Source organism: Didymella exigua (genome assembly GCF_010094145.1).
Source record: "Didymella exigua CBS 183.55 unplaced genomic scaffold M421scaffold_70, whole genome shotgun sequence".
NCBI lineage: Eukaryota > Fungi > Ascomycota > Dothideomycetes > Pleosporales > Didymellaceae > Didymella > Didymella exigua.
Genome location: NW_022984844.1, coordinates 54406 through 75261, shown reverse-complemented (window position 1 = coordinate 75261; position 20856 = coordinate 54406). Strand labels below are relative to the sequence as shown.

Sequence of the window (20856 nt, the reverse complement as noted above, 5' to 3'; positions counted from 1 at the left end):
GATAGAGTATTGGTCGATCTTGGAACGTAGTAGGTTAAAATAGTATGAGTACTTTTCGCTATCGTCGGCGTTGTGACGTGAGGCGTCCATGGCGGAGGTCCATTTGTATAGGAGCTCATTGGGGTGACGGTGCAGGAACCTGGTAACCTAGCTATCTCCAACGTACTGTTGGGCTATTTCTGATGCAAAGTTTTGCACTATTTGCCTTGTAGGTGGTAGCCCTTGCTCTGTAAGCTCATTTATATAACTAACAAGCTCATACTCTTGTTGTGGGTTGAGCTTTTGACGTGTGGAGTTGCCTTCTTCACACGACGCGCATACGCGTAGGTGCCGCCGCGACAGCGTAGATCGCGACACTAAGCTTTGGTCAGCAATTTTGGTATAAGAAAGTTCACCAGCTGCATCTGCTCTGTCACAGGCTTCAAGCGCAGCTTCTAAATCCATGCCGTTGTGAAGTTATGGTGTTGAGGAAATTGGCACGTTATGGAGTTCGCGTGCACGATGTGAATCCGTGCACGATGTGCACGGTCCCTGTATGGCCGGCTCGGTGATGGTTTACGTTACCGGAGTTTGGCTCCGCAATTGCACGCTGCGAACGAACCTTTCGCAGTGAACCCTCTGTCTGAACGCAAAGTATCTTCGAAACTGATATTAGAACGCTGATTGAAAAGACGCGGCTGATCCCTTCGCATGACCGTTTACCTTGTAGTAGCAGCTGCTCGGATCTTGCCCGCAAACGAGGCGGCTTCCCCGCCGTCGCCATACTATGCAATCACTAGAGGAGTTCGGGTCATTTCCTACTAATGCATGATATTCGTGAAGAGCTTTCAACACAGCTGCTATCATCGTTTATTCCTTTCCTTCTCCTAATCTCCTCTACATGAGCTGCACGCCAATTGGGAATCCGTGGAAAATGCCCCGGTCATCTGCATTGTACCTGCATCGATGCAACGGATGGGACGAACACATCTTTCAATTTGCCTCACTCTTCTCTGTCATAGTTGAGTGTCTGAGACCTAAAATTCTAAGATTCGTTTGCGAATAGCAGGTATGACACTTGTCGTGTAGTTCATTCGTCAGCTACCAGCAACCCAACTTACTTGCAAGACAAATTGCAGAGATGGGAATTGAGCTACGCTGCAAGTCCTACAACTCGTTAACGGTACCGGAATGCGGATGGGTTCTGAGATTTCGATATCCCATCCGAAAGTCGACCGTCTCCTTGGCTGTAAATGGCCTTCGGCCCCAGAAACCCCACCAGCATAAAAACCTCAGCCATAAGAGTTTGAAGTCAAACCAAAAATGTTTTCTGTCGCTTCCATGACCGGCGTCGACACAGGTGCGTTGGTGTTCAAAGAGACAATCGCCCCAGCTTGCCTGAGCGTCTACATCAGAACGCCTTCATCATTTCTTGTCATCGTTTCACCTACCGGGCTCACGAAGCCGCATATTTTGTGAATATGTTCAACCCGAATTAATCCTTGTGGCCGGTAGGAAGACCACAGGGCCCGCCTATAGGCTATCAGTGGTGCGCAATAAATAGTCTAGAAAAGCGGCTGTTTGATGGATCTCCTTGAAGCGGATCTCCAACAGACAGTAAGTGTGTTGCTAGCTGATAAGAAGTTTCTCTGACCCAAAGACTGAAGAAGGTATGCACAAGTGCAGTCCAGTAACAGAGAGTATTAATAGGAGGAAGCTTTGGCTTATGCGGGGATTTTCTTCTTTGCCCCCACGAATATCATGGGTTTGAACTTCCTAACTTTGACGTTGTCTGAGCGATCGAAAACTAGGTCAGCGACTGTCAGCCAGACAAGAACGAATCAGCTGTAGCGACGGTATCGTATCGACCATCAGGAGCAGTTTCGCGGGACAGAAGCGCAGGAAGCCAGAGTTAAAGACGCGCAGGAGGCGAAGCGTGCCTTCCCCATTGATTTGATTAGCGAGACGCTAGGTGATGTCAGATCAAGCTCCAGATCAGGGTAATGAAGACAGTCAATGAAGCACAACACTATGACCCTGTTCACATAAATGACAGCCACTCAGTTGTGCTACATTAGGGTACTTCCATAGTCAGTGCAACAAGACTCACTGCAAACGCCCACTTAGCCTGCTCACTACATGACGCTATACTCCAGGCTAAACACCATGGCAAGGGCAGAGACCCGTGGTCCCAATCGCGCAGGAATGCAGATTCACGGATCGGTCACCACGCAAGAGTATATTAGGTCGAGCAATGCCTTATGAATACTCAAAGCTGTATGCATCATCTCTCCAACGATATGACTTTCGATGTGTTCACTAAAATCTTTCGCATGGAACTTTTGCGCCCATTCGACGCAGAAGCCTCAACTACGACACGAGTGATCAATATCGAAATGGAAGAGTTGGATCATGATGGTAGACGCAGCGTAGAGCGAAGAAAAAGACAACGCACTATCAGGCCTGTTGCAGTACGTTCGCCTCTTCCAAACTAGACATCTCCTAACACAAGCGGCCAGTTTCGAACAGGCGCAGTCTGTCTTCGTGAATCCAACAGTACAACACCTTGTTCATTTGGTGGCTCGGCTGGCTTCTACAGATTGTCGATCTGAGTGCACTGAAAGCTCTCATGAAGTCGCCTTCTTGGTCGAGCGCATTCGGGACCATCCTCGCCTCCATCGAAACACCGCCCGTCTCGCTGGTCTTGTTAGAATGTACCTCATATCCAAGTTCTCTCCGGTCATTTCTTTTACATACGTTACGCAGGATGTGCATATCGAAAGCTTGGCAGTTGTACAGTAGATTTGATTGCTGTCAAATTTCTACATTGTTACACACAACGGTCATGTCGTCCCTGGTTGACGTTGTACATTCCAATCATCGTCATCTGTTTGTACCTGACTGCCGGCACCCGTAGATTCAGACAATGCCGCACGACCAGTCAACACTCTTCAGCGGCTTCGTGCATGGGCACGTTCGCGCACAACCCCGCTGTCAAAGCTGCTGGCAGCCCTCACACCTGCCACGCGGCTTATTCGTGCTCGTTAGCGATAGAGCTACCAAGAGGTCATATTAGTTGACAAGCAAGAATTGTAGCGCTAGGGCATCGGTATGCCCCAAAACAACTCCAGGTGATAAGTTTGCAATCGAGAGTACAATATTTAGCTACATATGACTGTAGCAGGCCCCGATATCAGAGCTGACACGGCATATCGATCGACAGCCCACTACATTCAACCCCCTTTGTACCCTTACCAGGCAAATAGCATTCTTCGGTAGTTTCTCGGCCACACACTGAACCTCTCCACTTCGAATGTCAATGCTCTCTGTATCTACCACGACTCCAAAATGCTTGCCAGAGGTCTACTATCTGTAACAGCTCTTTGTACCCTGGTCTTTGCGTCCCCGCTTCCTCTTCACAACACCAATATGCAAAGACTGCCAGATCATCCCGCCATCATCGATCATAAAGACGTTCCAGTCACTGTAATGGTTCAGAAACACAAATACGTCCCAGAGATCGCTGAACCAATTCTCCAACTATGCGGTCGAGCTCTGGGCTATCAAGCTATAGAGAGAGATAGTAAGTGCGCCTTTTTGCAATCAGTACACAATATCTAAGTCCAACGACAGTAGCAGCTGAATATACACGAATGAATTGAGGTCACTGAGCACTGGAGAAAATGTGTGAAACGTATCAAATATTCACAAGCTTTGGCTTTCCTCGTGTCGTTGCTGTTTGGAGTCGTTTCCCCTTCATATCCTGTACGAAGATACCTAGCCTGATCCAGAGCGTCAATAGTCATTACCGTCAACAACACATCACGCGCTGAACCAGGCATCTCATATCACTTAGTGTGTAACCCCTAGTGAATACCGCCTGGGTATGGCTTCATCTGGTCGAACATACGAAAGCAGTCTCCGACATAACCGAGCTTCGGCTCTGTCAGCTCGGCCTTGAGGTATGCCTCTAGGAAGCAGGCGTTGATGTGGAAGCCGAACGGCCCCAGAGTGTCGCGAAGGCCGTTGACGTTGTCGATGGTAATCTTCTCGTCCTGACGTGCGAGGTCGGCGATCCACGGAAGGTCAGAGAAGTCGAACATACCGGCGTTCTGGAGGTCCCACTCGGTTACGCGACCAGCGAGGTTCTTCCAGGTCGCGGGCCAGTGGATATCGTTCTCACGGCGGAAGTCAGAGCGGCCGAAAAAGTAGATCGTGGAGTAGTTGGGGTGATCAAGGAGTGGTGGGGTACCAGAGAGGTTGATTGAGAAGCGGACGCGAGGATCAAGAATGCCCAGCACTGTCGCAGTCGTGCCACCGATACCGTGACCGACGATGGAGTATGACTGGGTGTCGAAGGCGGAGTTGAACCTGAGTGAATGGAACTGGCGCTGCAGGAGTTTGACGTCATCAAGCTTTTTCAGCACAACGTTGATATCGTGAATACGTGAGTCAACTGTCTGAGTCACCGTCGCGTTCCACTTCTTGAGATCATGGAAGGGATCAAGAGCTGCCGAAGATGAGGTCTCAGGGTGGTCGAGAATGGCAACAGCCATGCCATTAGCAGCCATGAAGCGGGCGAGTGTGCTGTACAAGAAACGGCTAGTGCCGACCTGGGGTTCCAAAAACACGAGCGGGATCTTGGAGGCGTCAATGGTCTTGCTGCTGCCGTCGCAGGTCTTGTACTTCATCTTGTCAAAGACACTGGTGCTGACATTGCCGAAGAACTGCTTATCTGAGGTACGCGCAACACCAGCTGGCATGTATAGCCTATCTCTCTCATAGCTGCAATCTGACTTCTTGACTGGCAGGAAGAGGCTCACTTCAGGGCCGCCAGTGATTGGGAAATTGGCCATAGCGGACTTGTAAGCGTGCGCAGCGTTGGGCCCAGGGATAGAGATAGCGTGGATGGGCTCAAAGAGCATGGCCAGTGTGATACAAGCAGCGAGGATAGCAGTAAGTAGGCCCATGACTGCGACTTGCGCGACGTAGCGTCGAAGGCACTGGAAGTTGAGACAAGCCGTAGTGCGAGCGGGTGGTCGAGGAGAAGTCGACCGCTTCGTTGCTGGCTATCGAGAGTTTTATGGTAAGCGAGTGTGCTCAGCTAAGTGCTAGTACATCGTGGAGTACCTGGAAGGTGAGGTAGTGCTTGGCACGTGCGAGCTGGAGTGAAAGCGTCTTCATGTCGAAACGCGCTCACCGTGGCCCCTCGCTGCAGATAAGGGTGTGGAAATACTCACAACCAAAACCGTAACTTAGAACGGCTTTATCACGGGGTGCTCCCTTTCACACGCGGGTGTAGCATGATGGACGGTGTCGCAGAAGAATACCCATTTTGACATATAACAGGTCACGTCTGCGATGTCGTTCACGAAAGGCAAGGCATGACGCCCATGAGACTTGGCAGCCTCAATATCCTCTAGTATCTATCGAATGTTCTCTGAAGCTTAGTTCCCCTGATATCGACGTTGCGGGCTTTCTTCAAAGCTTTTGCTGGAGCTACTCAGTACCATTGTGAAGGCTTTGCAGAACTAGACGCAGGGCATCCGCAGACTTGCGATACTTTTAGAACAGTAAAATACAATCAGATTAATAATGTGCACTCCCGGAGTCTAAGGCAAGACTAAGGCTGATGTTTGAGTCCATCTCTTGGTGGCTCCGAGTCGCTCGCGATTTGCAGTAACGCACGTGGGAAGAACGCTCAAGACCGCCAGTTTTCATTAGTGATCACGATGATGTGCAAAGTCGATAAGAAACAGTGAATACAGCTCGAATGAATGCAAACAAAGACATATGAGCCTTGTGGAAGGTGCAGAAGAGGTGAAGGAAGCCATGACTTGACGCATGGTCTGTGCCCGCGCCTGCGTCACGCGGGCGTTCAGCCTGGCAATCGTCAACACTAACACACCGCGTGAGAGACACGACTGAATCACCACGAACCGGAGCATGCCTATGGTCGAGTGCAGTCAACATCTGAGATAGCTGCTCAATCACTTGCGCATGGCAGGCCGCAGCACAACAATACACCCACTACACGGTTAATAACGGCCGCCCTTCCACGCGAACCCACTCCGCCCTGCATCAGCGAGCTTGCGTCAGCAGACACGGCGCTATCGACATGGAGCTGCAGCGAGCTAGGGCTTCTCTTCTTCTCTGTTCTCCCCCATAGATGGAAAAGCTTGAGTTGCTCGCGGCTTTACTGTCTGCGGTCTACGGGTAGTTCGGCTGTCGACGTGGAAACGATGCAGGATCAGAGCATTATCCGTGCGTTCCGTGATGGCCTCTGCGAAAGCTGCAGGCGTTGATAGATTCAGTCGCAAAGTCTTGTCATCTGGGCTGGAACAGAGAATGACAACAAAACAGACGCTTCGCTTGAAAATCGACTCACGCGCATCTGATCATTGATTTGTGACCATTTTGTTTGGAGGTTGTTGACGAGCAACAGAAGTCTGCCTCGCGATGCACCACCCTACACCCATGCCACATCCATGTGTGCGACGCGCCGAACAATCGGCATACCGTTTCAGTCGACCTGACCCCCTGCTCCGCCACCTCCTTCGTCTCATCATTGGCCTATGATCGAGCATCGTTTCGCAGAACGCCTCGTTCGAACAGGAAGTGAGGGGCCTTTCGTATCAAAGTATCCGCCGTCGTGGAAGTGGTTGGGCGCCCAGGTAAGGCGTGCAGTATATACACGCACCTCTGGTACTACTCCAGCTTAACGGCAGAAACGTTGTTGCCTGGGAGATCCTCGAACGCTTATAACGCTTATCAACCTTCGATAGTCCAGTCTTTGCTCTCACATCACAATCCAATTCAACCTCATTTCACAATCAAACGAACAATGGAACCCGCCGACGCCACAGCCCTCGAACGCCCGCTCCGCCTCGTCACGTGTCTGGCCGCAGCCATCTGTATTCCCTTGAACATCGCCGCAACAGTTCTATCACTTGAGTTCCAGAGCCGTAGATGGGACCCCAGGGTTGCCACGGCATACTGCTTCATCTTCATTCCATTGGCAGTCACATTTGCCTCTGCTACACTCAGCCTGCATTACATGAAGAAGCATGGCAAGACTTCTCGTGCGTGGCACTTTGTAGTCCTCGACCTAGTCGCGGCTACCGGCTACTTCGGGACTATGATCACCTGCTGGGCCCTTGAGATCCGCGAGTATAACGATGGATGGTTTGGGCTGCTCACTGGATATCTCACAGCCCCTATGATTCTGAACATGTGAGTCACAACGTCTGCCGAAGCAATTATGTAGACTAACGCAATCAGGTTCATCCACATGTACTTCGTGCTGAAGCTTGTGCCCTGGAAGAAGACCTTTTCTCTTTTCATCAGCTCGAAGCCCTCCTGTCAGCAGTGCCCCAACTGCCGGGCCACCTTCATTTCTGATGACGCCCCACCTATGACAAAGAAGGGCTACAGCCTCTTACGCGGTGAGGAGTACCTTGATATTGAGGCAGACCCTATCCAGTATCGCGACTCCGAAGACTTCCTTGGCGAGGGCGCCGAGCGTGCTGAGCAGCCTGAACAAGGCACAGCAGCTAAAGATAATAGTAAGATCAAGGACACAGTCTAAGGCTGGCAGTTGGAGGCAGTCATACTATCATCAGAGATGGAGGTGGAGGAGCCCGAAGGTAGTCGATGCAATCGGAGGAAGAACCTGACTCTGGTAGTTGGACGGACAAGGCGTTTACGGACATCGCTGCGAAATGTATAGCATGCATTGAAGACAACGACAAGGACAGGGAATAGAGAAAGAAGCAAACAACGCTCTTCGGAGGTTCTCGGTGGATCCTCAGCTGAAAAAGACCCCCACAACGCGAACTCAAAGGTCCCTCGACCCTTTTCACCAGCACATATTTCGGCCAATCACAACCTCAGACGCCTGCAAGCCTCCACCAGCTCCCCAACCTCTTCCGCAGCATCCGGCTCCTCAGTATTCACCCCCCGAATCAGCTCCTCCAGACCTCTCTGCCACTCCTCCAACCTCGCGAGCTGCCCTGTGCAGCGATCTATCTGGCGCTCAGCAGCCACAAGCATCTCCTTGATAGCATTGCGTTCCTCATACAGGTCTTGCAGAGTCCCTTCCATTTTAAAACCCTCTTGCGCAAGATTTTCATGCACCCACGCAGGCGAACCTGCTTGTTGCTCTGTGATGTCTTTGAGGACCTCCTTACCGAGATCCATGTGAGCTATGTTGGCGGAGAGGTCTTGAAACTGGTTGTGAAGATACTCATGGTCGTCGCCGAGATTGTCAAGCAGGTTCACGACCGCACTGTAGCGGGTGAGGAAACGCGCATGGGCCGCGGAGAGTTGCTCGCCGACGTGCGAGTTTGTGGCGTAGTTGGCGGGGGCGCTGGAGAATCCTTCATTCCGCGTCTGGGTGTTGTTGACAGCTATTTTTGGTTAGCGATTGTGCATATGAGCGTGTTTGTTATGAGACAGTTGACTTACCCTCGATGAAAGAAGAGGTGGTGCTGGGCTGAAAAGCCTCAACGAAGTGGGCAGGCATGGCCATGGTGTTGTTGGAAGACATTGTTGCTATGTGTTGTGAACGGTGTTTTGTGTAGTAAGGTCTATGTGTGTGAAAGTTGTTCTTGTTTGTGATGGGGACCGAGAGTGCACAGGAGGAGTGTTCATATATGAAGAAACCACAACAATCCGGCACGAACACGTTCAGATTCTAGTTCAAAGCACAATTTGAGATCGTAAGATTCTCATTGGATTGTTGTAACACTTGTTCAGGGCACTAATGACGACCAGCGTCACGTCTTTCAATCAGCACACCTATGAGAACTGCCAACCAGGTTTGTGTCATGTAAATTTTGAAGTTATCACAAAAAGGGTCTGACTACCTCAAGAATCCGAACTATTCACCGCCGTCAATCACTGTATCATCGTCCCTGAAGGCCTTCTTGCCCTCACAGTATCCAATGACAGCCCGCTGCCACAGTTCTAAGCCCTTACGCGTGGCTACCTCTCGGTTCCAACTTCTGATCTCTTCCACCAGCTTCCTTCTACCGTGAACATCCAGCTCTGTAAGCCTGTTGACTTCGGTTCGCGTGGAGTAGATAATGGCACCTGATTTAGGCAACCGGCGAAAAGTCTGATGCTCGCGGCGCACAATGATATGTTGCGGTAGAAGAGACGACAAATTACCCGGGAAGAAGTCCTTTGGTTCCTGAATAAAGAAGAGGTGGGCGAGGGGTCTAGCATCAGGGTATGTTTGGATGTAGAGTGTGCTTCTTGTCAGGAGGTCTACGGACGAAGTGAGGGGTAGAACGTCTGGGATGTCTATGGAATGGTTAGATATCAGATTCCGCGTGCGATTTTGGAGTATGGGCCTTACCATCCCACTGGTAGATGTCCTGATCTTGCATGTATGAGAGTGGCTTGCCAATGAAGCTGCGCATGCGCCAGCCAGAGGGAAAGAGCGTCGCGCTGGCTTGACTGGAAGCATGTTAGTTCTTTCCTGCATGCATGTGCTTACAGATTAACTGACAGATAGTACTGCTGCGTGAACTCTCCCTTGACCAAAATGTTGAAGTCTTCCGTCGCCAGCCTCGCGCACACCTCAAGCGGGTGGCAATCAAATGGACGCACGAGCGACCACTCTTCCTTGGTGACCTCATTACGAATATGCTTGCGTCGATTGACAGTCTTAATACTGAAGCTCTCTGGGTACTTCGCTACCAGCAACTTGACGATTTCCTGTAAAAGCTCCTCGCAAGCATTTTCGCCGTCGTGCTTGATCTGGATGCATTCGGCATTCTTCTTTGTGAGGAGGTAGTCGCGGGCTGTGTGGATGTCTTTATATCTCTTGTCGATCGTAAGCCACTCTTTCAGGCCGACCTTCTTCAGACCTACAGACGTGTACTTGGCTGAAGGTCTCCGGTTGAGACCGGGCGGTGTTAGGGTCTGTTGCTTAGCCTCGACCGGAGTGATTGCGAACGGGATACCTGGGAAGTCGGAGCCGTCACCACAGTCATCCTAGGTGATTGTTAGCGCGACTGTCAACATGTTTCATGGGGAATTTCACCTGCACGAAAGCTGGAAGTCGCGAGATGCGCTGCTGCTCGGCGAGGAAGGCGCGAATTTCTGGATCAGGCAACTGCTCTGTGTCTACAACTGCAATGTTCATACACGTAACTCGCGAGATATGCGCAAGATCGCGCGCGAGACTTCTCGGTGGTGCAGGCATGGGAAACGCTGTCACACGCCTTTGGTGGCCGCGCTGTGGGCTGCGATCACGCAGGTAGGCCGGTAGGATGACGAACTTCTCTGGCTCTGGAGCGAGAGCGCCTTTGTAAAAGTAGAGGCGCACTGCGACAGAGCTAAGCCATGCGAAGTAGGCGCAGAACAGAACGGCGAAAGTGAAGAGAATATAGATGGGGACCGGATCAGGATCCTTGTACGGGTGCTCTTCCATCATTGTGGTGTTGCGCATAGTTGCTGGCGGCACAGGTTTTATAGACGGTGGCTGCGAAGGCCCAGAATTTGAGAGACTGAAAGGTCAGTGGAGTGGGGCTGTCGTGAGGTGAATGCGAGCTCGCCGCTTCACTGGGCAGTCGTAAACAACCTGCATTATGATCATTCCATATTCACATAGAACTTGGAAGCATATACACGGAGTGGAAACATGACGGTAAGGCACAGAAGAACAACAGTGCTGTATCGAGAGTGTAGCAATGCTGCGCAGTGTGTTGATTAAAGAGTTGATTGGGAACATGGAAACAAATCTATCCAAAAAGGAAACAGTGGTATCATGCATAAAAAAACGCCGAACATGTCAATGTGAACACCAGAGCCCATGCAGATCCACCTATTGCTCCGGTGACTGCTGCGCCACCAGAGCATCGACTTTCGCATACAGTTCGTTGGGGTTTTGAAAGACATACCAGAGCTCCTTCGGCACGTGCTTGAACGCCTTCTCGAAGCGCTCGGGACTGTTCTTTTTACCTTCGTCCATCTCTGCAACACCAGTGACTTTGCGGATATAGATTGCGCCGATCCACTTGGGGAACTTCTTGTATACTTCGCCGTAGGCCTCAGGATCGGATTGTGTGGAATCACCGATCAGTATGAACTTGCGCTTGGGGAACCACTCGTGGACCTTCTCAATTCGGTCGAGCTTGTAAGCTTCTGTACCCTGGGTCAAGTTGGCAAGGAACCCGGCAAGGTTCATCCAAGAGGCGTCGCGAAGAAGCATGGTTCCGGCAGGGTAATAGGTCTCACGAAACTGGTGGAGAAAGGGGTAAAGGTTGTAGGGTGACGCGGAGAGGTACCAGAAGGGTGGATTGTCAAGCTTCTGGACAATGTGCTTGTAAAGCTCTGGCATGCCATTGATAGGTTCTGGATCCTCTGCAAACGTAGTCTTCAGAATGCCAACAGGTGATGAGGTTAGGGTCTTCTTGATGGTGTCATCAATGTCCGAGAGGACGGCCCAGCCTTTGTTCTTCGCGAAGGTAGTCTTGAGGGGTGTTGCGGTCGCGCCGATCGCTCTTGATGTGACTGTCTCGCCATCCTTGTAATTTGAGCCCGGGATCGCGAGCTCATCTATGCTGATGCCGTCTCGCCCACTAGGACCGAGTCTGACTTTCATGCCCTGGAGGTTGATGTTGACGGCGTGCGCGGGCAGGATAGCGTCCAGGAATGGCTCAAGTCTGAGCGCAATAGTCTTCTTTGCTTCCTCGTCGTCAGCCAGGCCGATCTTCTCGCTGACCCAAGCTACAACTTCAGATAGGTCTTTGCCACTGTGCCTGACAAAGTAGGCAGCAACGAACTCGGCCTTCCATCTACCCAGGCGGTTCTGATAGGCTGTGTTGTCTAGAAGCCAGACATAGTCGGTGTCGTCGTTGGCTTCAGAGTAGAATGGGTTATTGCGCCCAAGGTATGAAGACAGGTTGTCCTTGAAGGAGAACTGAAATCGGTTCGCGAGTTTAGGCATGTCGGCTTCGAATTCGGAGAAGTGTCCAGCGCTGCGAGTGATGCGGTCCTCTTCACTCTCTTGAAAGCGTTGCCTGGCTTGGCCTGCCATGGCTCTTGCTGGTTCATGTGCCATGTTGAGGGGTGCTGATGATGAATTTGAGGTACTGTTTGGCGGCTGAAAGTGACGGGTGCCTGGTGGGAGGCGAGGTCAGAGGGCGGATGTTTTGCACGAGACGACGGTGTGCTGGGAACGCCATTTTATTAGAGGCAATACTTGCCGCAACCTTCTCAGATCGTCACGCCTAGTGGCAGGCACATGCATGACGTCTGGGGCTACAGGCGGACGATCTGCCGAGAAGCGAGATCGATACAGTACCAAAGCAGGCTGTTCAACTTTTGATTGCGTACATCGATCGCATCATTGTGAGTTGCAGAATTGCCTCTGCTTACTGACAGGGGTTGAAAGTCTTTGTCGCATTGTCCCTGCTCTTCTTTGTCAGGACTCAGTCGCACCTGTGCGGCCACGTGCACAAAACCCGAGGCTCATACACGGCCTTGGCCGAAACCTGTTCTGCTTGAGTACATCATGCCTCCTGTTCGCCTGCTTCGACGTCAATACGCCATTGCAGGTACCTGTCAAGCTTGCCGTCACGTTCTGTGAGCCTCCTCTCGTTGTACTGACTCAGCCAAGTCCACATCATTCCTACAAAAGCTGTCCAATGGGAGAGGAACGCTGCACGTGTGTTAAGAGCCCTTCCAATCACAGGCAGTCGAAGCACAGTGTCACTGGGCGAGACGTCTGTCATGTGTCGCCAGTACGAAGTAGTCTCGAGCTCCACTTCTTTGTGGCTAAAAAGTCCCTGCGTCGCATCACGGATGTGCGGGTGCATAAAAGTGTAAGGTGGGGAACCATCTAACATGTTCGAGAAGTCAAAGTTGGGTTCGATCGCTGAAGACCTTTCCTCTTCCTCGTCGCATTCGTCATGGCAGCCTTCAAGTCTGTCAGCCAAGATGCCGGCTCGAGGGACGCGCACTCCTACAACCATAATGAAGGTCCCGTGATAAGACAGCTGCGCAAAAGATGCTGCCGTGGCTGCCGCTCGCCACACGTAGTACGCGGCGGTTGACGTCTCTGGCGATGCTCAATTTCTTGGCTGGAGGCGCAGCAGCTGTGTAGATGTGGACAAGTCCGTGCCAGCCAGCATAAGCATGAGCACCGTTGACGCCGGACGCCTAACCGCTCTCCAAGTTTCACGAAATTAAATCTCGACGCCGTACCACATTCGCGCGCAGCGTCTTGGGCCGTCTCATAATCTCAGTCTAGTACTGTCATAGCAGCGCTGCTTGCTGGTCTTGCTAACTGCCATCGCGGAGCCCCGGGCACCCCACTACCGTAATAACTCCGCAGCCATGGCTCTCAAGAAGCGCCTCGGTTTGGGCAGCTTGATGCGCAGGAGGTCCTGTGAGCCAGCCAGACGTTACTCGTGCGCGACACCGTACTGACTGGGTGCTCGCAGCACAGGATGTCCCAACAGACAGCGGGGCTGACACGCCTGACGCGAATGCCGCACGAGGAGTGGTGAGCCGCGCGCCCCGATGCGCCTCGGGCAACTGAGCTGACACGGAGACAGAGGCTGTTCTGCGAATCTGGCGGCGCGAACTCTGTATGAATCTCAGCCCTATTTGTTCCTCTCAGCGCTTACTGACAAGGACCAGGGCGAGGAAGTCCTCCACCTCCCAACTATCGTCGAAGCCGCCGAGTCGAGCCCTTCAGCCGCCGCCGCCTCTGCCGTACAGATTCGCACCTATCTGTCCAAGGAGAACTATAAGCGCCCTCATGTCCAGTACAATGCGATTATGCTCATCCGAATCCTGGCCGACAACCCAGGGCCCTCCTTCACGAAGAACCTCGACAAGAACTTTGCGGAGACAGTTAAGCATTTGCTGCGCAATGGCCAGGACCCGAGTGTTTCACAGATCCTCAGGGAGACGCTGGATGCGATGGAGCGAGACAAGGCGTACGACACCAACCTGAAGACTGTGTTCGCCATGTGGAAGAAAGAAAAGGGGCTCATGGAAAACGCCGCAAAGTCATTCGGTCCCCGCAAACTCAACGCGCCAGGTTGGAGCTCTGGTCAGCAGTTCCAGGGCGGTTTCGGCGACGGCGGAAGCCGATCGCGGTCAAAGGGGCTGCCTCCTCCGGTAGAGCTGGTTGGGCGCATCGAAGAAGCTCGCACGTCTGCTAAGCTGCTTCTCCAGCTCGTGCAATCAACACCGCCGGCGGAGCTCATTGGTAACGATCTTGTTAAGGAGTTCGCTGAGAGGTGCACATCAGCTCAGCGCAGCATACAGGGCTACATTGCCTGCGACAGCCCTGCTCCCGACGACGACACCATGCTCACGCTCATCGAGACGAATGAGCAGCTTTCGCTTGCTGCATCGAAGCACCAGCGTGCTGTTCTTCAGGCTCGCCGTGCTATTGGAGTCTCACCATCGCCTCCAGTACAGCAGCAACAACCCCCTCCGACTCTGCCACTGGTCAACGTCGCTCCGTCCGGAGTCCCAACGAACTCCTATGAAGCATCACTTCCAGCGCTGCCTCAGCGCCACGACGTACCAGCGCCCATGGACTCTGTGCCACAAGACCCGTACAATCCGTTACCAAACATGACCCCCCACGGCGCACCGACGTCTCAAACGCCCACTGTCCAGGCTCTCAACAACAGCGCTCTACCTTCATCTCTCCAAGCAGCACCCAACCGGCAAAGCGTTGTTCCCAAGCAGCAAGAGGAGAATCCGTTCGCTGACCACTACACATCAGCCTACACTCCGCCCACAAATCCACGATCGAACGGCTATGGTGGCTCGCCAGACTCATACCACCCTGGCTTTCAGTCAACACCTTCCTACATACATCGACAGGAGAGCGCAACAAACAACCTGACAATGCACGGTGCAGTCATCCAGGAGGAGGAGCGCCCGCGGACCCCGGAGCACAACGCGGCTCAGCCACGGCAACACGATGTCTCTCCGATTGCTGAGCGCAATACAGTCACATACAGATACTAGGGCGGTGTTGGGTAATGAGGCCGAATTTCCAATCAGGCCATGCAGCGGACCAGATGCGGACGTGATGTGGGGGGTTAGCCCAGCTCCGGCTTTCCGATGCAGCCGGCGGGTAACATTTGCGCGGTCCTTTCCATGCTGGATACCGTTGATGCATGATGCTCCAAATCAGACGTTTGAAGTAGGCGGAGAATAGATACCACTTTTGTTGCTAGAATGATCATTATGCACAATTGCACGTTCTACATGCGTTGCAGCCGAGTGCCCCACATGCTCCATGAAAGGCTGTGACCTCATCACTCCCCACACCCACTCCCAAGCAGCTACGCACCCTTGGTCCTTCCATGTTCACGTTACCAGCACGCGAGATGCACGTCAATCGCAACATGAATCTCGCCGCAAGGCGCCCCGAGCCCGCACTTTGCTGCGCATGGCTGATAGACAGGGCGTCGCGAAGTGCACCAGCAATGCACAAAGCCAGACCGGCGACCGACCCCACCAACGCACTAAACTGAGGCGGAATCGACCGCGTCTTAGTTAGCGCCGAAGAATTATAGATCCGTCATCTGGAGGTCTTTGACTAGGTATATACACTACTTGGTCAGCCCGACCGCCCGCGAGCGAGATCCGAAGACTCCCTCATGGCCTCGACTGCCTGCCGCAGCATTCCATGGCTCGCTCGCTCCCGCAATGCGTTGACACGGTGATCATCGGTACGGATGCTTGGTGTAGAGGTGACTTTTGACGAACGGCTGCTGATTAATGCAAGGCAATGGCCCCTCGGCCCTCATCCTGTCCTACATCCTGCACGGGCACATTCCCTACTACATCGGCGGACACTATGACACTATTCTGGATGCGAAGCTGTTCAAGGACCCCAATCTGCTGCATCTGACGTCAGACCTCTATGCGCATTTCCTCTCCTCGTTGCGCTACTCGACGGCCGCACTGCCGGTCAACACGCTCCTCGACACGCTCATCCGGCCGAATGCTGACACCGAGATCAACCCGACGTCGTGTGTAGAATGGCGCTACGAGCCCGACAAGGCGATATCGCATGTTGCCATAGGCGATACACAGCAAGTGGGCGGGCAATGGGCAGGCAACCCGGTTTCTGCGAGCGCCGACATTGGCACATTGAGCTACGCTGAGCAGCTCTCGCTCCCGGGCTACTCTTACGCGGATCATCTGAGTGAGATTGAAAGAGAAGACAATGCAGACTTTGTGCGCCCTTCAAGGACCGAATTCGCAGACTACCTTCGCAGATATCCAGAAGCTGTGGGGATCTCAGATTCGGTCTTCACCGGCACAAAGGTCGACGGTGTGTATCGAATATCAGATGGATTCATCATTGGATCGCTAGGCGTACGTTGCAAGCACCTGGTGCTCGCCTCTGGCGTCTTCACAGTCAACATCCCGCCACCTCCGTTGCTTGCGCCCATCACTGAGCTGGACTCGCGAGAGGCACCATTACTCGTTGTTGGATCTGGCTTTTCTGCCGCAGATATCATCATTTCCGCATCACCGACGCGCAGGATCGTTCACCTCTATCAATGGGCTCCGGACAAGCGGTCGTCTCCCCTTCGTGGCTGTCACCACTCAGCATACCCAGAGTATGCCACCGTGTACCGCCAGATGAAGCTCGCAGCTATGGTATCGGCCAAGAACCGCTCCTCGCGAACACCAGTTCCACGCCGCAAGTCGACCGCCAATCCTTTCTTCAGCACACGCGACTGGGCTTTGTACGAAGGTCTCCCGAACGCTGAGATCATTAATGTCTCTGCATCCCCCTCCACTAGCACAGCATCAGTAGAAATCCGTCTACCATCAGGCGAGATCAAGACCTACGAAGTTGGCGGCCTCGAATACGTAGTTGGCCGGCGAGGCACCCTCTCATTCCTCTCTGCCTCCCTCCAATCCGAGATCCTCTCACCCGCTCCCTACGACTCTACCAACCCGACCCAGATATCTGGCCGTACGCTCCGCACCAAAGCAGAGTACTCACTCGAAGTTGCGCAAAACGTGTTCATCACCGGCAGTCTAACCGGCGACTCCCTCATTCGTCACGCAGTAGGCGGCTGTGTGTTCGCCGCTGGTCGGGTCTTTGGCGCCATTCCACCTACCTTCCCACCAAACTCGCCCACAACAACGACACTCAGCCGCACGAGTTCGACACCGCGCTCCACGAGCCCGACGTCTGACGGCAAGAGCGAGTCGACAAGCACAAGCCCCGTGTCTCGAGCTGCGAAATCAGGACTGACGACACCGGGGGAGTTGACGAATGGACATGCGGATTTGCATTTGGACAGACGGAAGTTGGTGAGGAGCGTGGAGGTGGCAGCGGCGAGTAACCGGCTCTGGGTCGACTCTGGATGGTGGGCTGGGGGTCTCGGTCCTGGAAAACCTTTGTAGTCAATACTGAACTCGACGTTGATTAAGGACGCTGTCCTGCAACCGCACCAGCGCTAGGAACGTCACCGGGCGCCCTGTATACAGAGGCTGTCTATGTTTCCGTCTCGTGACCGTGAAGCTATTCATCGTCAAACGCAGCATACGCTGCGATCGACATCTCTGCCACGACGATGCAGCTTGGTGTTGAGCGTTCGGCCGACTTGACGACCATCCGTTGCGGGAGGCTGACCACTGGATGGCCACCGGAGGCCTGACGTTGTTCGAGCACGACGTTGGTCGATCGTGCAGACACGGTGAGTGGCACTTTCCAGCCCGCACCGTCGATCTCGACGGGTGCTTCCCGCCCGATTACATACTCTATGTCTCGTTTGCTGCTTCCCAAATCCGGGAGCCAATCGCCGCTCTTGACCTCACGTCAGCAAATCGAAGTAGCCAGCGTAGGCCAGGGCACGACGACTTTCCTATGTCCGTCCGCGGTCTGTCAGCGTCAGCCTCAGCTCAATTCGCGTCAAGATATGACTAGCATGTTGTCGTTCCGCCAGGCCCGCGCACGAGCCGCGCAGATATTGCTACTTTCTGGACGATTCGCGTTGGTGCGATCGCCACTTCCGAGAGGACGGCCGTGACAGAGAGTCGCGATGAGAGGCGCACGGAGGCGTGAGTATATGACCAGCAGCTCTGCACACGTCCGGCATCACAGCACATTGCACAGTACAGCCCAAGATACCTCGTCACTGCAGCTGCGACTTGGATTGATACGCACTACTACGAATCTGGAAAGCACCCCACCTTAACGAACCCTTAGTCAGCTGCCCATCAGCAATTGCAAAGCTGCTCCTCTCCTCTTTGTAGTGGAGATTGCTTGGAGCTGGTTTAGTATCCCGGCTATCGGTCGTTAGGACTGCGGAGAGGAGTGAGGCCTGAGTGTTGTTACGAAGTATTAGTCTCATGCCAGATCCATCGTATGCTCGGAGCTCTGACCAAGCACCATCGTTACCACCGCAGACGTACTCTGCGTATCCTCGCTTCGCTCGGGATGCGCCTGCGGGCAACGCATATGCTCAAGCAGGCTATGCGACCCCAACCCAGGCAGTTCAGCAGCGCTCCCCTCTGATCCACCCAAACCGGAGCCCCCAGCAGCGGCGGCACCACCACCACAACCAGATAGCCCCAGACCCGTTTCCGAGCTACCACAGCTTCAATCAGTACGCGCAGGAGGCGGCCTGGTACTGGACGCAGCCGGTCGACTCGGCGCAGTTGCCAACGCTGTGCGAAGCGAAGGGCGAGCTGATACTGGAGCTTGTTGATCCGCTTGCGCCCCCGCTGCGGCCGCTGCCGCAACGACCAGCCGCGTCGCCCACGATGAAGCGCAAGTCGGATGCGCAACGAGAGCTGGAAGTTCTTCAGCATGTGGTGGACGTGGGAAGCCCTGCGAAGCGCCGGGCTGTGTCGCGTACATCGTCGACCACCTCGCAGAGTCCTGCGCACGCAGGCCTCGCCGATGCGCAGTCGTCGCCAATCGCCAATGGTGCGCAGATCGGAAGAGTAAAGAGTACGAGCAAAGGCACCGGGCCGCAGGGGATAGGAATCGACATCTCTGAGCAACGGCGCGTAGTCGAGTCGTCCAGCAGTGTAGACATGCTACCAGCTGGTCGCGTCTTCCCCATCCAAATCGGCTCGGCGCTCTTCAGACTCTCCGGCGCATCGCTATGTTCAGACGGTAAGCATACCTCCGCGGAACACTCGCAAGGACTGGACTGACTTCCAAGAGCACCCTCCTACTTCTCGCACTTCTTCAGCGAACAACTACAAAGCGCCGCCGGCCGTGCAACCGACATGAAGACCCTCTACATCGACCGCGACCCGGACACCTTCCGCGACATTGCCCTGCACTTGCAAGGGTACCACATCGTCCCCCAGAACGGCGAGCACTTCGTCAAGCTCTTCGCCGACGCACATTTCTACTCGCTCCCGCGCCTGACGAAACAGCTTTTCAAGAGCGATATCTTCATCGACATCGGCGGCACCCCGTTCCGCATACCGCGCGATTCCTTCTCCGCACCCGGCAACTCTCCCAACTACTTCAGCCTGGGGTTTGCGCAGTGGTTCAGCACGCCGCTGGAGGTGTTCCCGGGTCTGGACCGGAGTGCGCTGCTGCGCCCACCCAGCATCAGTCCACCGTCCGTGCCGAACAGGAGTGGGGACGTATTTGGCGAGCTGATGAGGATGCTGCAGGGCTACGAGGTGGAGATCAGGAGCGAGACGCATCGAGCGAACCTGCTCCGGGATGCGCGGTACTTTCATCTCAAGGGGCTGGAGCAGAAGCTGATCAACTGCGCGATGAGCTGGAATGCAGACAGGGGCCAGAACGAGATCCTCATCCGACTCGAGGATATACGACAGAGCGGCGTCGGATTCCTCCCAGACGCACGCAATGCAGCAGAGCATGTTGAACAGAGCATAGCAGGGGGAAGCGTGACATACGCGCGCCCCTACACCGACGACGCGGGCGCAATTAACCACCTCGTGCTAGAGACGAGCAGCACCGAGTCCGCCTCTCTTGCCCTCCAGCCGGCTTCCCTGGGTGCAGCGAGCGCTCACGTGACAGTCTCGTTCCACGGCGACGCCCTGCGCCGCATAACATCCCTCCTCGCTATCGTAGCTGCCAAGATGGGTCTCCTGTCCACACAGGCCCTCGCACCGCCGCGAGCCGCTATCCCAGTCCGCATAGACGGCAACACCAGCCTGAGTCTCGATGGCAAGGATGTAGATTTAGCAAGCAATGCTGTGCAGAGACAGCCTGAAGTGCAGTGGACGGTCATAAGGGCGCATTGGCGGATACGTGTCGAGCCCACTGGGACGGTGGATGGGTATGGGGATGAGCATGGGGGAGAGAGGTTAGTGGCGGTGCTGGAGGCTGTTAAAGTTGACGCGTTTACGAACGAGAGGAGGCGGAATACAGCGAGGGCGTTTCTGACTGCTTGAGCTCGGGCGAATCTTTGGATGGATCATTGCATATAGCGCTGGCGTCCCGTACGAGGGTGTTGTGTACTCCTGTAGTCTGTGTGGTGTACCTAGTGCATGAATTTTCAAATACAAGATATCGACTTTTTGACATGTCTTTATTCAAGCTGCCGTTAGATCTACATTAAGTAATTTAGTCTTGAGGGATGCTCGCATGCTCAAACCAACGCTAAAATGATGCTAACGTTACAGTGGGATGATATGCAGTACAAGAACCAGCGCTGAATGGCAGAAGCGCAGAACAGGACATATGCGTCATTGATACGGAACATGAAGATAATGCTTGTTCGTGGGTGTAAAATGCTGGAAACCATAGATCGTGGACATGTGCAAAATATCTTTGACTCTGTTGCCGAATCGTTACAATGCGCAATAGGTGGTGGGTGCATCCGTCGCTCCGTGACATGGGAGGACGGACGTCTTTTATATTGGCTG

At 53.7% G+C, this 20856-nt stretch overlaps 8 protein-coding genes across 8 annotated transcripts; 4 read left to right on the top strand and 4 right to left on the bottom strand.

The window, feature by feature from the left end:
* M421DRAFT_366398 (uncharacterized protein) lies at positions 1-536 on the bottom strand. The gene has a single exon (XM_033589717.1). It carries the CDS (start codon positions 442-444, stop codon positions 148-150), a length of 297 nt encoding a protein of 98 aa, XP_033442743.1. The 5' UTR covers positions 445-536; the 3' UTR covers positions 1-147.
* A 3309-nt stretch (positions 537-3845) lies between these two features.
* Positions 3846-5163, bottom strand: M421DRAFT_96776 (uncharacterized protein; the record flags this gene model as incomplete). The annotated part of the gene is made up of 2 exons (XM_033598421.1): positions 3846-5048; positions 5110-5163. 2 exons carry the CDS (start codon positions 5161-5163, stop codon positions 3846-3848), a joined length of 1257 nt encoding a protein of 418 aa, XP_033442742.1.
* Positions 5164-6823: 1660 nt separating this feature from the next.
* M421DRAFT_78121 (uncharacterized protein) lies at positions 6824-7567 on the top strand (the record flags this gene model as incomplete). Its single annotated transcript, XM_033597382.1, has 2 exons — positions 6824-7212; positions 7261-7567. The coding sequence occupies 2 exons, from the start codon at positions 6824-6826 to the stop codon at positions 7565-7567; spliced, it is 696 nt and encodes a 231-aa protein (XP_033442741.1).
* Positions 7568-7860: 293 nt separating this feature from the next.
* On the bottom strand, positions 7861-8527 carry M421DRAFT_10537 (uncharacterized protein; the record flags this gene model as incomplete). Its single annotated transcript, XM_033587102.1, has 2 exons — positions 7861-8387; positions 8446-8527. The coding sequence occupies 2 exons, from the start codon at positions 8525-8527 to the stop codon at positions 7861-7863; spliced, it is 609 nt and encodes a 202-aa protein (XP_033442740.1).
* A 333-nt stretch (positions 8528-8860) lies between these two features.
* On the bottom strand, positions 8861-12052 carry M421DRAFT_78116 (uncharacterized protein; the record flags this gene model as incomplete). The annotated part of the gene is made up of 4 exons (XM_033597381.1): positions 8861-9285; positions 9627-9981; positions 10031-10471; positions 10841-12052. 4 exons carry the CDS (start codon positions 12050-12052, stop codon positions 8861-8863), a joined length of 2433 nt encoding a protein of 810 aa, XP_033442739.1.
* A 1090-nt stretch (positions 12053-13142) lies between these two features.
* On the top strand, positions 13143-15249 carry M421DRAFT_426880 (uncharacterized protein). Its single transcript, XM_033594525.1, has 4 exons — positions 13143-13381; positions 13437-13498; positions 13551-13583; positions 13636-15249. Exons 1-4 carry the CDS (start codon positions 13330-13332, stop codon positions 14986-14988), a joined length of 1500 nt encoding a protein of 499 aa, XP_033442738.1. The 5' UTR covers positions 13143-13329; the 3' UTR covers positions 14989-15249.
* Positions 15250-15747: 498 nt separating this feature from the next.
* Positions 15748-17397, top strand: M421DRAFT_78055 (uncharacterized protein; the record flags this gene model as incomplete). Its single annotated transcript, XM_033597374.1, has 1 exon — positions 15748-17397. The coding sequence occupies one exon, from the start codon at positions 15748-15750 to the stop codon at positions 17395-17397; it is 1650 nt and encodes a 549-aa protein (XP_033442737.1).
* Positions 17398-18759: 1362 nt separating this feature from the next.
* Positions 18760-20382, top strand: M421DRAFT_78112 (uncharacterized protein; the record flags this gene model as incomplete). The annotated part of the gene is made up of 2 exons (XM_033597380.1): positions 18760-19117; positions 19169-20382. The coding sequence occupies 2 exons, from the start codon at positions 18760-18762 to the stop codon at positions 20380-20382; spliced, it is 1572 nt and encodes a 523-aa protein (XP_033442736.1).
* Between the last annotated feature and the right edge of the window lie 474 nt (positions 20383-20856).